Source organism: Ranitomeya variabilis, chromosome 7, assembly GCF_051348905.1.
Source record: "Ranitomeya variabilis isolate aRanVar5 chromosome 7, aRanVar5.hap1, whole genome shotgun sequence".
Taxonomy (NCBI): domain Eukaryota; kingdom Metazoa; phylum Chordata; class Amphibia; order Anura; family Dendrobatidae; genus Ranitomeya; species Ranitomeya variabilis.
The window spans coordinates 226433087-226448162 of record NC_135238.1 but is presented as its reverse complement, the minus strand read 5'-3'; the positions used below and the strand labels follow the sequence as shown (position 1 = coordinate 226448162).

The following is a 15076-nucleotide window of genomic DNA, read 5'->3' as shown; positions in this document are numbered from 1 at the left end:
CACCGAACCCTCACCAGATCCACCAGGGCGACCAGGATGAGCCCTATGGAAGGCACGAACAAGATCAGAAGCATGAACATCAGATGCATTGACCCAAGAATTATCCTCCTGGCCGTAACCCTTCCAGTTAACCAGATACTGGAGTCTCCGTCTGGAAACACGAGAGTCCAAAATTTTCTCCACAACGTACTCCAACTCACCCTCAACCAACACCGGAGCAGGAGGCTCAACTGAAGGTACAACAGGTACCTCATACCTGCGCAATAACGACCGATGAAAAACGTTATGAATGGAAAAGGACGCAGGGAGGTCCAAACGGAAAGAAACAGGATTAAGAATCTCCAATATTCTATAAGGGCCGATGAACCGAGGTTTAAACTTAGGAGAAGAGACCCTCATAGGGACAAAACGAGAAGACAACCACACCAAATCTCCAACACAAAGCCGAGAACCAACACGACGATGACGGTTGGCAAAACGCTGAGTCTTCTCCTGGGACAACTTCAAATTGTCCATAACCTGCCCCCAGATGTGATGCAATCTCTCCACCACCGCATCCACTCCAGGACAATCCGAGGATTCCACCTGACCGGAGGAAAATCGAGGGTGAAACCCCGAATTACAGAAAAACGGGGACACCAAGGTGGAAGAGCTGGCCCGATTATTGAGGGCGAACTCCGCCAATGGCAAAAAAGCAACCCAATCATCCTGGTCAGCAGAGACAAAACACCTCAGATATGTCTCCAGGGTCTGATTAGTCCGCTCGGTCTGGCCATTAGTCTGAGGGTGAAAAGCAGATGAAAAAGACAAATCTATGCCCATCCTAGCACAGAATGCCCGCCAAAATCTAGACACAAATTGGGTACCTCTGTCGGAAACAATATTCTCAGGAATACCGTGCAATCGGACAACATTCTGAAAAAACAGAGGAACCAACTCAGAAGAAGAAGGCAACTTGGGCAGAGGAACCAAATGGACCATTTTAGAGAAACGGTCACAGACCACCCAGATGACAGACATCTTCTGGGAAACAGGCAGATCTGAAATAAAATCCATCGAGATGTGTGTCCAAGGCCTCTTAGGAATAGGCAAGGGCAACAGCAGTCCGCTAGCCCGAGAACTACAAGACTTGGCCCGAGCACAAACGTCACATGACTGCACAAAGACTCGCACATCTCGTGACAGGGAAGGCCACCAGAAGGATCTTGCCACCAAATCCCTGGTACCAAAAATTCCGGGATGACCTGCCAATGCAGAAGAATGTACCTCAGAGATGACTCTGCTGGTCCAATCATCCGGAACAAACAGTCTATCAGGCGGACAACGATCCGGTCTATCCGCCTGAAACTCTTGCAAGGACCGCCGCAGATCAGGAGAAACGGCAGACAAAATTACTCCCTCCCTAAGGATACCTGTGGGTTCAGAATTACCAGGAGAGTCCGGGTCAAAACTCCTAGAAAGGGCATCTGCCTTAACATTCTTAGAACCCGGTAGGTATGACACCACAAAATTAAAGCGAGAAAAAAATAAAGACCAGCGCGCCTGTCTAGGATTCAGGCGTCTGGCAGTCTCAAGATAAATCAAATTTTTGTGGTCAGTCAATACCACCACCTGATGCCTAGCCCCCTCGAGCCAATGGCGCCACTCCTCAAACGCCCACTTCATGGCCAAAAGCTCCCGATTCCCAACATCATAATTCCGCTCTGCGGGCGAAAATTTGCGAGAAAAGAAGGCACAAGGCCTAATGACGGAGCAGTCGGAACCTTTCTGCGACAACACTGCCCCAGCTCCGATCTCCGAAGCGTCAACCTCAACCTGAAAAGGCAGATTCACATCAGGCTGACGCAACACAGGGGCAGAGGCAAAACGGCGCTTAAGCTCCTGAAAGGCCTCTACAGCATGAGGGGACCAATTAGCAACATCAGCGCCTTGTCTGGTCAAATCAGTCAGTGGTTTAACGACATCCGAAAAACCAGCAATAAATCGGCGGTAAAAGTTGGCAAAGCCCAAAAATCTCTGAAGACCCTTAAGAGAGGAGGGCTGAGTCCAGTCACAAATAGCTTGCACCTTGACGGGATCCATCTCAATGGAAGAGGGAGAAAAAATATACCCCAAAAAGGAAATTTTCTGGACCCCAAAAACGCACTTAGACCCCTTCACACATAAAGAATTAGACCGCAGAACCTGAAAAACTCTCCTGACCTGCTGGACATGAGAGTCCCAGTCATCAGAAAAAATCAGAATATCATCCAGATATATTATCATAAATTTATCCAGAAAATCGCGGAAAATATCATGCATAAAAGACTGGAAAACTGAAGGGGCATTAGAAAGACCAAAAGGCATGACCAAATACTCAAAGTGGCCCTCGGGCGTATTAAATGCGGTCTTCCACTCATCCCCCTGCCTGATCCGCACCAAATTATACGCCCCACGAAGATCAATTTTAGAGAACCACTTAGCACCCTCTATACGAGCAAACAAATCAGTAAGCAATGGCAATGGGTATTGATACTTAACAGTGATCTTATTCAGAAGCCGATAATCAATACATGGTCTCAAAGAGCCGTCTTTTTTTGAGACAAAGAAAAACCCAGCTCCCAAGGGAGAAGAAGATGGACGAATATGTCCCTTTTCCAGAGACTCCTTTATATATTCCCGCATAGCAGCATGTTCCGGCACAGACAGATTAAACAACCGACCCTTTGGATATTTACAACCCGGTATCAAATCTATGGCACAATCGCACTCACGGTGCGGAGGTAACGACCCAAGCTTGGGTTCGTCAAAGACGTCTTGATAATCAGAGAGGAACTCAGGGACTTCAGAGGGAATGGACGACGAAATAGAAACCAAAGGTAAGTCCCCATGAATACCCTTACATCCCCAGCTCAACACAGACATTGCTCTCCAGTCCAAGACTGGGTTGTGAGACTGCAACCATGGCAATCCCAGTACCAAATCGTCATGTAAATTATACAGCACCAGGAAACGAATAATCTCCTGGTGATCCGGATTGATACGCATGGTTACTTGTGTCCAGTATTGTGGTTTATTATTAGCCAATGGGGTGGAGTCAATCCCCTTCAGAGGAATAAGAGTCTCCAAAGGCTCTAAATCAAAACCAAAACGATTGGCAAAGGACCAATCCATAAGACTCAGAGCGGCGCCAGAGTCAACATAGGCGTCCGTGGCAATGGATGACAAAGAGCAAATCAGGGTTACAGACAAAATAAACTTAGACTGAATGGTGCCAATGGAAACAGACTTATCAAGCTTCTTTGTACGCCTAGAGCATGCTGATATAACATGAGTAGAATCCCCACAATAGAAACACAATCCATTCTTCCGTCTAAAATTCTGTCGCTCGCTCCTGGACAGAATTCTATCACACTGCATACTTTCTGGCGTCTTTTCCATAGACACCGCCAGATGGTGCACAGGTTTGCGCTCCCGCAGACGCCTATCAATCTGAATAGCCATTGTCATGGACTCATTCAGACCTGCAGGCACAGGGAACCCCACCATAACATCCTTAACGGCATCAGAGAGACCCTCTCTGAAAGTTGCCGCCAAGGCGCACTCATTCCACTGAGTAAGCACAGACCATTTACGGAATTTTTGGCAGAAAACTTCAGCTTCGTCTTGCCCCTGAGATAGTGCCATCAAAGTTTTTTCTGCCTGAAGTTCCAAATGAGGTTCCTCATAAAGCAAGCCCAAGGCCAGAAAAAACGCATCCACATCGCGTAACGCAGGATCCCCTGCTGGCAATGAGAAGGCCCAATCTTGAGGGTCACCCCTGAGCAAGGAAATCACAATCCTAACCTGCTGAGCAGGGTCTCCAGCTGAACGAGACTTCAGGGACAAATAAAGCTTACAATTATTTCGGAAATTCTGGAAGCTAGCTCTATTCCCTGTAAAGAACTCCGGCAAAGGAATTCTCGGCTCAGATACCGGAGCATGTACCACAAAATCTTGTAAATTTTGTACTTTCGTGATGAGATTATTCAAACCCACAGTTACACTCTGGAGATCCATTATTGTCAGGTGCACACAGAGCCATACAGAGATTAGGAAGAGAGAGAGAAAAAAGACTGCAGCAAGGCAGACTGGAGGGAAAAAAAAAAAAAAAAAAAAATTCCAGCAGACTTCTTATAACTCTCCTTTCTCAACCTGGGTCTTTAACACTTTAGGGGCCGGTCAAACTGTCATGATCTCTGCAGACAGAGATCATAGCAAGCCTATAGAGGGACAAGCTCTCGGAAGATGGAACTATACTGACCATGAACTAAGCCTGCCGCGCAACTAGAAATAGCCAGGTAGCATTTCCTATTTATAGCTAGATGCCCAGCTCTGGCCTAAGACCTAAATAGCTAGCAGAGGGAAATATAAGACCTGGCTCACCTCTAGAGAAATATTCCAAAGAAGACAGTAGCCCCCCACATATAATGACGGTGAGTTCAGATGAAACAACAAACGCAGCAGGAAAATAGTCTTAGCAAATTTGAGGTCCGCTTACTAGATAGCAGAAGACAGATAGTATACTTTCATGGTCAGCAGAAAAACACTAACAAAACACCATCCAGAGATTACCTTAAACTCTGGCATTAACTCATAACGCCAGAGTAGCAATCCCTGATCAACGAGAGCTTTCCAGACACAGTAACAAAACTTCAGCTGTGAACTGGAACAAATAGGCAAAACAAAACATGGACAAAAGTCCAACTTATCTAGAAGTTGTCTAGAAGCAGGAACAAGCACTGAGAGGCATCAGATAACATTGTTGACCGGCAAGAAACCACCAGAGAAATGAGCTTAAATAGCGACACCCACTACTGATGGAACCAGGTGAAACAGGAAAGAGGATGACAAGTCCAATTCCACAAGCGGCCACCGGGGGAGCCCAGAATCCAAATTCACAACAGGCATGTTACTGTAGCGCAAGCCCAGTCACGTTAATACTAAGAAAAGGCCATTCCAAGAAAACCCTTTTGGAAGGCTGTTAAAAGTATCTGAAAATTTTGGAAAAAATTGTTCTGCAGTTCTTGGCCGTGTCATCAGTTGGTAAAATCAGAATTTGCTTTACAGCACAATGGATTCTATTGTTTCTGCCATGATCCACACTTGACAAATGCCTCTTTGTGGGCCCATAAGTGGTGTTTCAATCAGTGGGTCAACAAAGTCATGGTATTGGATACTTTGTGTTTCACTGACCTTTGTCTGGATAAATGTTGGGATATTTTAGACCACACTTATGAAAACTTTTGTTCAACTTGGTTTTTTTAACCATGGCAATATCTCCACGGATTTTGTATAGGAGCTTAATAAGAAGATATGCATAATGTAATTGTCAAGGCGTGAAGCATGTCTGGCATTGCACTCTGCCTACAAATCAGAAGAGACTCCAATGATGCCGGAAGGTAGGAGGAAGTTAGCAGAGCTTTGGTTGGTGGCCAAGAATTATTTATTTTGTGCTGGACAAGGGTCTTTGGGAATCCATCATTTGTAATTTCTAAAAAAGCTCTTACTTAAGAAAGTGCTCACATCAAAGTTTTTATCCTCTTAACATGTTGCAAACTAGCACTGTGTACTTACAATTTCTCATTTTGCCTTTCTACCCAGTTAATTCTTCTCTTTTTGCTGCTCAATGTAGAAACAGGAAGTCTCTTTTTCCGGTATGAGTCACCGACCTCTTCCACTCCTGACACAGCTGCTCCCTTCTCCCCCTGCCAAGTGGCTTTGCAGTGATGACTCATGCATGGAATAAAAGACTTCCTGTTTTTACATAGATCTTAGAAGGATTTAATTAGTCAGTTTTTAATCATGTGATGCCATAGACCTAATAAAAGAGAAGAATGAACCAGGTGTAAGGAAAAAAATAGCAATTGTAAGTACACAATGCTGTATAATGTGATGACTGCAATATACAGCCTGGCAAAAATTAAGAGACCATCACATCAAAACCCTGTCATGGGCAGCCCAATCTCCAGACCTGAACCCCACTGAAAACCTCTGGAATGTAATCCGGAGGATGATGGATAGTCACAAGCCATCAAACAAAGAAGAACTGCTTAAGTTTTTGCACCAGAAGCAGTGTGAAAGACTGATGGGAAGCATGCCGAGACACATGAAAGCTGTGATTAAAAATCATGGTTATTCCACAAAAATTGATTTCTGAACTCTTCCTGAGTTAAAACATTAGTATTGTTGTTTCTAAATGATTATGAACTTGTTTTCTTTGCATTATTTGAGGTCTGAAAACACTGGGATTTTTTAATATTTTTTTTACCATTTCTCCTTTTCAGAAGATAAAACAAAATGTATTGCTTGAAAATTCGGAGACATGTGGTCAGTAATTTATAGAATAAAAGAACAATTTACATTTTACTCAAAAATATACCTATAAAGAGAAAAATCAGACAAATTGAACATTTTGCAGTGGTCTCTTAATTTTTACCAGAGCTGTATATATTCTATAAACATTTTGATGGGAATTTATCTTTAACAGGTGCTCAGTCTCCCATAAGCACTACACCATCTTCCCTGACCTTTCAGATGGCGTCCTTAGGGTGCAAATTCTCCAAATCTTGACAATAGTCCATTTTTTATTAGGAACGAGGTTCAAGTCCTGGAGTTGGACAGACTCAACCAGACATTAATGGATACAGATCTGTCAAATATTGGACCTGTTTTTGTTCTGCAGATTTAATAGTCAGTTGCAAAGGGGCTAATCGTTCCGCAGCCAATAAATGGAAAAATACAGTCTTATAACTTAGTTATCAAAATTTATATTTTTTTATTTTTATTCATTAATTTTTAATCTCTTATGCAAACCCAAAGAATAATTTTAACATATGGAGGGGGGTAGGTTAAAGCACCAGTGGTGTGTGCGACTCCTCTTTATGACCTCCATAAGCTCTGTAAGGACTCGGAGACATCTGCAGTCACAAAGTCTTATACAGCTTGCGATCACTGATTTTTATGGGATGATCCTAAAGGATAAATCTTGTTATAACATTTATACTTGTTTATATTCAATCATTTCAGAGAAAAGATGAAAGTCTTTAATTAGATTATCCAGTCACTTCATAAAATTTCGCTTACAAAACAAACCTTAAAATACAAGAAAGAAAATTAACTTTGTTTTCAGTATTTTGCCTAAGACAAATGAGACAAAGGCAACTTGAAAAGAAACACGCTGTCTCCGTATAATCATCCATATATTGACTCGCACAAACATCTTTCTAAATTGAATGAAAGCGTTCTCTAATTAACACTCATTCATTGCTAATTAGGAATGTAAAACTCAGAGGACTTGGCAAAAGTTTGCGGAAAAGCCACTGCAACTCGTCTGAATGTGAAATCGTAAAGCTTTTTGTTGTATGGTTGTTCAAAATTCTGAATGGTTTTCGCCTTGATTCACAGGGTGAAAAATAATTAAAACAAATTTATGACTCGGACGTCTCTATTTCCACAAGCTTTTAGCTTTTCTAAGACTCCACCTCACTGTCGGTTCTGTGATCATAATTCTTTTTTTGACCAAGCAATTTTGGAATTCGGAATGTTTTTTTTTTTCATCTTGGTGTTCCGGACTTGTTAGTTTTTTATTTTCATCATATACCTTTGACTTAATATTACATTATTTTTTATATATATATAGTCCATGAGCCGGGCCAGATATCGGTACCACCCGGAGTGACTAATTTTCTTTGGTATTTTTAGGTAGATGCATGTCTGTAGTTTATTTTTTGATATGATAGCCCTTACATATACGTAGCTTATTAACCCCTTCAGCCCTAGGCCTATTTGTACCCAAGTGCCTAAGCCAATCTGACCTGTGCCACTTCATGGGCTAATAACTTTGGAACGCTTTCACCTATCCAAGCCATTCTGAGATTGTTTTCTCGTGACATATTGTACTTCACGTCAGTGCTAAATGGGAGTCAATATATTTTACCTTTCTATATAAAAAAATGCTAAATATTCGGAAATTTTGGAAAAATCGGCAATTTTTTAACTTTGAAATTCTCTGCTTTTTACAAAAATACTGATACCCCCCATAATAGTTATTAATTTACACTCCCCACATGTTTACTTCATATTGGCATCATTTTGAAAATGAAACCTTATTGTTTTACGACGTAATAGGGCTTATAGTTTTATGCGCAATTTTTCACATTTACAGCAAAACCCACTTTTCAAAGGACCAAGTCACTTCTGAAGTCACTTTAAGGGGCTTACATAACAGAAACCACCCATAAATTACCCCATTTTGCAAACTACACCCCTCAAGCTGTTCAAAACTCATTTTTAAAAACTGTTAACCCTTTAGGTGTTCCACAGGAATTTTAGCAGAATGAAGGCGAAATTTCAAAATTTCATTTTTTTTCCAGATATTACATTGTAATCCAATTTTACCTGCAACCTAGCAAGGGTTAACGGCAAACCCAAACTTGGTTACCCTAATTCTGCAGTTTATAGAAACACCCCACATGTACTCGTAAACTAAAGTATGGGCACACAGCACAGCTCAACACGGAAGGAGCGCTATGTGGTTTTTGGGTGGCGGATTCACTGGAAGAAATCTAGGGGGCCATGTCACATTTGAAGGCTGCCTGAGGTACCCCCACAGTGGAAACCCCAAAAAGTGACCCTATTTTGGAAACTACACCCCCAAGGAATCTTTTAGGGGGTATAGTGACCACTTTGACCCAACCAGTGTTTCACAGTAGTTGGAAACACTTGGTTGAGAAAATGGAAAAAGTGCATTTTTTACATGAAGGTGTCATTTTAGGCTCATTTTTTTATTTTTAAGAGGTGTACCAGCAAAAAATGCACCCCACTATTTGTTCACCAATCTCTCCCGAACACAACAACACCCGATATGTTGTCGTACACTGCAGTATTGGGGAACGGCAGGCCTCGGAAGGGAAGGAGCGCCAAATGACTTTTGGAGTGCAAATTTTACTGGAAGAAATCTAGGGGGCTATGTCACATTTGAAGACACCCTGAGGTGCCCCAACACACGCACACACACTGACACATACACGTTCTGTGCTGAACAGGACTCTCCGGTCTTCTCTGCAGAGCTCCTATCTCCCTCTGTAGAGGCTGACACCTCCCAGGCAGAGCAGTGAGACTACACAAGCTGGTCTATGAAGCACTTATGAGGCTTGCTTGGAAAAACTTCCTTCCATGGCTAGAAGAAAACCATGCAAGGGACCTTCACCATCTGGATGAAACACTGAAGAACATCACAAACTTTCGCATCAGTGTGTCGCAGGGATCCTTCGAAAAGCTCTTGGATAATGAATCTTGCACACTTACCCTGAAGCTCTTTCAAGTTTATCTTGAGACCCTCAGAAATGAACAACTCTCAGCATTCTGGATGTCATACTTGGACATGGTCGAGACCATGCTGGCCCTGGTTCGAGCTTCAAGAGAAGGCAACTGGATGCTTCACCTAGGAGCAATCCGACAGATGATACCATGGTGTTTTGCCTATGACAAGGTCAACTATGCCCGATACCTAACCTATTACTATGCCACAATGTCTCGGCTGCCCATAGAACACCCAGAGGTCCATGAATACTTCATGCAAGGTGGCTTTTCGGTCCAGATCGGTAGCAAGAATCCTTTTGGACGAATTCCTGTGGACCAGACCATTGAAGAGACAATCAACAAAGACACCCAGACACCAGGGGGCACAAAAGGCTTCAGCCTCAAAGTTGGAGCTGTTTCCAGGTTCTACCTGACATCAGAGTACCGCAGTATGTACTTGAGGCAGCTGAGGGCCCTGGTAGGCCAACAATATACTGACTTCAGCCATTCAGACCTACAGGTGTCTAGGATTAGAAGAGATGAAGCCGATGTCCAATCTTTCGTTCAACTGCTGGAGACAGGTTGGGTGAACCCCTTCAACAAAGAGCATAATGGTGAACTTATCAGTTTGTCAACAGCGACTGTAGCACCACCAGATGTAGCCAAAGACCTTCAAGGGGCATACAGTATAGGAGAGGATGCATATCAAACATTCAAGGATGAGCGTTTGGGTACCGATAAGCCAACTACATTGTTTCATGACAAGATGACGAAGAACAAACTTAAAACGTTCTCTAACATCCAAATGAAGACACGCAGACAAGGTCTTGGCAAGGAGGTAATTTTGAAGGCTGACAGAAACCTATTTGGCCAGATGATACTTGTAGCTGAGAACAGAAAGCTACAAATGAGTGATGTCTTGACTCATCCCCTGGGTCCATTGCCATGGGCACTTGCCAATGGTGATGGGTCTATCCGCAAGACCAACAAGGCTGCCCTCGCAAGGGAGTTGGAGAGGAATGCTCGTCCTGCAGAAGTGATCCCCGAGCCCTCTGCAACCATCATTGATGGGATGAGCCTGGTTCAGAAACTGAAGGGAAACAATGCAACATTTGGCCAGCTAGCAGGCACAGCAATGAGTCGCGCTATCCATGAGGGTGCTAAGAGCAAGCGCATTGATATTGTCTTTGACGTCTACAAGGAGACATCCATCAAAGATACAGAAAGAGTCAACAGATATGAAGGCACAGGGATCCATTTCAAGAACATTCAACATGGGCACAACATCCAGCAGTGGAAAAAGCTTCTAAGTAGTTCCTCCAACAAGGCAAGTCTCATAAAGTTTCTGGTAGAAGAATGGAAGGCGAAACACCACAGGGAGAAGCTTGAGGAGAAGGAGCTGTATGTCACATGTGAGCAGCTCTGCTTTAAGATCACCAAAGAACAGTGGGAAGAGGCTGCTGACCTTAAGTCAAATCAAGAAGAAGCAGACAAACGCCTCCTTCTCCATGCTCTTCATGCAGCAGAATCTGGTTACAAGTCGGTCATCATCACTTCGGAGGATACTGATGTCATGGTCCTGTGTCTGGGCATGTGCCACAAAATCCCATCCCACCTGTTCCAGAAATGCGGTACACAGAACCGGACAAGATTCCTGGATATCACCACTCTGAGCCGAACATTGGGAGGCAGCGTATGTGATTCATTGATTGGTATGCATGCATTTACAGGCTGTGACACCGTCAGTGCATTCGCTGGCCGTGGGAAGATGACGACACTCAAGCAGTTGAAGATGAACAAGACATACCAGGATGCCTTTCAGGAAGTTGGTCGTTCATGGGAAGTGTCTACCGAACTTTTTGAGAAGTTACAGGAAATCACCTGCCACATGTACCTGCCAACTACCCAAACAACTGAGGTAAACAGGCTCCGTTATCAGCTGTTCTGTGCCAGACGTGGAGTGGTAGAGTCAAGTCAACTCCCTCCTTGCCAGGACTGCCTTTTCATGCATGCACTGCGTGCAAACTACCAGGCTGCGATCTGGAGGAGAAGTCTGCAGAGCCAGCCATGGGTTGCAAACCCAACAGACTGCGGTTGGATGATAGATAACGACGGAAAGCTTGTTGTCAAGTGGATGCAAGGGGCACCAGCACCAGAAGCTATTATACAGCTACTGTCCTGCAAGTGTGTGCGGTCATGTGAACTTCCTCAGTGTACTTGCCTCAGCAATGGCCTGAAGTGCACAGACATGTGCAGATTACAGACATGCCAGAACAAGGGTACTGAAGACGAGCCAGTAGAACAACAGTCAGATTCAGAGTCCGATGTTGAAGATATTATGGAGTAACATATATATATATATATATATATATATATATATATATATATATATATATATATATATATATATATATGCACATGACATGTTCAGTGTGTATTTACATAACTTGGATTAAATTTTGTTACAAATACTACATCTAGTCACTCCGGGTGGTACCGATATCGTCATATTTGGTTCTTGGCTCATGCTAAAATTCCTGTGGAACACCTAAAGGGTTAACAGTTTTTAAAAATGAGTTTTGAACAGCTTGAGGGGTGTAGTTTGCAAAATGGGGTAATTTATGGGTGGTTTCTGTTATGTAAGCCCCTTAAAGTGACTTCAGAAGTGACTTGGTCCTTTGAAAAGTGGGTTTTGCTGTAAATGTGAAAAATTGCGCATAAAACTATAAGCCCTATTACGTCGTAAAACAATAAGGTTTCATTTTCAAAATGATGCCAATATGAAGTAAACATGTGGGGAGTGTAAATTAATAACTATTATGGGGGGTATCAGTATTTTTGTAAAAAGCAGAGAATTTCAAAGTTAAAAAATTGCCGATTTTTCCAAAATTTCCGAATATTTAGCATTTTTTTATATAGAAAGGTAAAATATATTGACTCCCATTTAGCACTGACGTGAAGTACAATATGTCACGAGAAAACAATCTCAGAATGGCTTGGATAGGTGAAAGCGTTCCAAAGTTATTAGCCCATGAAGTGGCACAGGTCAGATTGGCTTAGGCACTTGGGTACAAATAGGCCTAGGGCTGAAGGGGTTAATAAGCTACGTATATGTAAGGGCTATCATATCAAAAAATAAACTACAGACATGCATCTACCTAAAAATACCAAAGAGAATTAGTCACTCCGCTTGGTACCGATATCGTCAAATTTGGTTCTTGGCTCATGGACTAATAGGACGTATGTCAAAATCCATGAAAACCAGTTTTTATGGGAAATCCTATTAAATAAAGTTCCGATGTGTTGGCATATTTAAAGAATTTTAATGGATTTGACTGTTGACTAATAAAGATAAGTTATCGCCTATCCAAAGGATAGGAAATAACTTATAGACTGGGGGGGTGTAACCGCTGTGAATGGCGCCGATCGGCCAGGTGAATGCCACCCCATTCCAACAGGGACAGAAGTGCTCCATTAGGGATGAAATCGTCCTTTGATCAATGCAGATTTCCTTACTAATCTAGAAGTTATCACCTATAAACCCTTTAAGGACTTGTGTGGTCTAAGAACGTATTTTAAAATACTCAATTAATGGGGTTTTCAGCCACAGTTTTAAAAAAGGAAAACAAAAAACAAGCGCACCAGATTGTAAAAAAAGTGAAAGAAAAAAATCATACTGACATTACCGACCCCCTCAACCCTTTTGTAATGCTACCCAGAGGAAACCTCTTTAATTAATTTAGTTCTTAAAATCACCATCCAAAACCCTGATCTGTTAGCCAAGAAGAACTTCCAAAATGTGTCTTTCTGGAGGACTTAAGGTCACAATACATAAAAGATGAATCTCAGGTGAACTCTGACAAACCACTTAATATCTATGTTGGCGTTTATATACCCATTCATTTTGTTCTTAAAGTGGTTGCCCTCTCTTTGGTAATTTTATTTACTCAAACGCTTGAATTTTGTATTAAAAATCAAATTTGTAATTAAGTTTCAATAAAAAGAACATTTGCATTCTATTGCCTCTGTGTGTTGCACTGACTTTTGCTGGCTGCAGAATGAGTTAACTGAAAGTCTGTCAGTGAGCTCGTTCTGAGAGAATATGTAACGCTTATCTGTATTTTTCTGAGGTCTTCTCAGCAGATTTAAGACTAGAGATCTCATCAAAGCTCAATGTACAGGAAAAGAAAAAAGCCCATAAAAGTGAAACGTTTTTAGTGAAACCCAATTGGAAACATTATTTTAACATTAATTATGGAAGATAAGCTGGAGCCTGCAGCAGAGGTCTGTCAGCTGATTAACACACTTTTATTTACAGAGAAACCATGCATGCTCAGCAAATCCGTGCCCATATAAATATAGATGATCGTTGGCAATACATGATGATTGGTTGACAGCTATGTCTTTTGATTTCCACATAATTTATGGACGTCTATGAGTGCAATGTGTCTTCTTTGAGACCATTGAACGACTTTTCCATCATGCTTTCCTGTAACTTGTACTTAAAGGGGTTATTGGTGATTTATTTTTTTTAGTTTGATGTGGTGCTAAACACTTTTCATCAGGAAATTGCTAACTACCTGCCTGTTCTGCCATGCGATGAACACTCTTGGCTTAGTGGTCATGACCTTTCCTGACAACAATTCTCCTACTTCCTGTGATGTCACGTCAACAGAGGAGTTCCTTCTCTTCTGCTCTGCTCTGCTCTGTTGAAGGGACATCACTGCCATCATCATGTTAATTGACAGCTGACTTAGCGTAACTCAGTGGGGAGCCAGTTGTCAAACAACATGACGTTGGCAGTGATGCCCCATCTACAGAGCAGAGTGGAAGAAAAGGAACTGATCTGTCAATGTGACGTCACAGAAAGAAGGAGAATTGTCAACAAGAATGGTCCTTCACTGCTTTAAGTTGGGAGGAATCATTGCTCGGAGGAACAGGCAGATAGTTATCAACATCCTTACGATTAGAATTGAGCGAATTTTTCAAAACTCAGTCCTTATTATCACCAGTGGCGAATATTGTTTTTACAATACACACCAAACACAGCTGAACATCATTGGAGTCAATGGGAGTAGAAATGAATGAATATGTTCGCAACCGACCATCAAACATAAATTAGGCATGTATAGCGTACCAATATGGCACGAATATGGCAAATTTAGATTCGGTGACCGATTCTCAACATTTTTGCTCAACTCTACTTACGATAAGTGAGCAAAATGGAAGAACTTTCTGCTCTATTGACATGATGTCACAGAAAGTAGGAGAATCGCTGCCAGAAGTGGTTCATGACTGCTCTAAGCAACCATCTGATAATAAGTACTTAGCCGCTTAAAAGAAGAAAGTATCCTGGACAACCCCTTTAATTGCTTAATGTCTTCCAAGATCATAATACAGCATATTGTGCAGCCAATAATGTAGAAGACTCTCACCTTTCTCTCTTGCTCGATTAAAGACTTTTACATCCTTTAGGTTTATCCCGAGTCCCGTTCTCATGGTCACGGTATCTGAGGCGTCATTCTTCTGACCCCTTCGGATGGAGCCGTTTGAGTGAGCTCTGCCATAAAAAAAGAGAGAAAACATCACAGATCAAAAATTGGGGGATAATTAAAATCAAACAGGTAGTTAAAATGCAACAGACAGCTGTCCCAGCAGAAGTCACGGAAACCCACTTGTGTCTGTGACATTGATATGGTTCAGCTTTGAATATCGAAAATGCTTTTTCTGTGGAAATAACATGGCTCTATGAGAT

At 42.2% G+C, this 15076-nt stretch overlaps 1 protein-coding gene across 5 annotated transcripts in view; it reads right to left on the bottom strand.

Annotated features, from left to right (window-relative positions):
* Positions 1 to 15076, bottom strand: part of LRP1B (LDL receptor related protein 1B) — a 1636337-nt gene that overhangs the window by 409950 nt on the left and 1211311 nt on the right. For all 5 annotated transcript variants that reach the window (XM_077273024.1, XM_077273022.1, XM_077273019.1 and 2 more), the window contains exon 40: positions 14757 to 14881. In XM_077273024.1, the coding sequence (XP_077129139.1) occupies positions 14757 to 14881 (125 nt within the window). The remainder of the gene's footprint in view (positions 1 to 14756; positions 14882 to 15076) is intronic.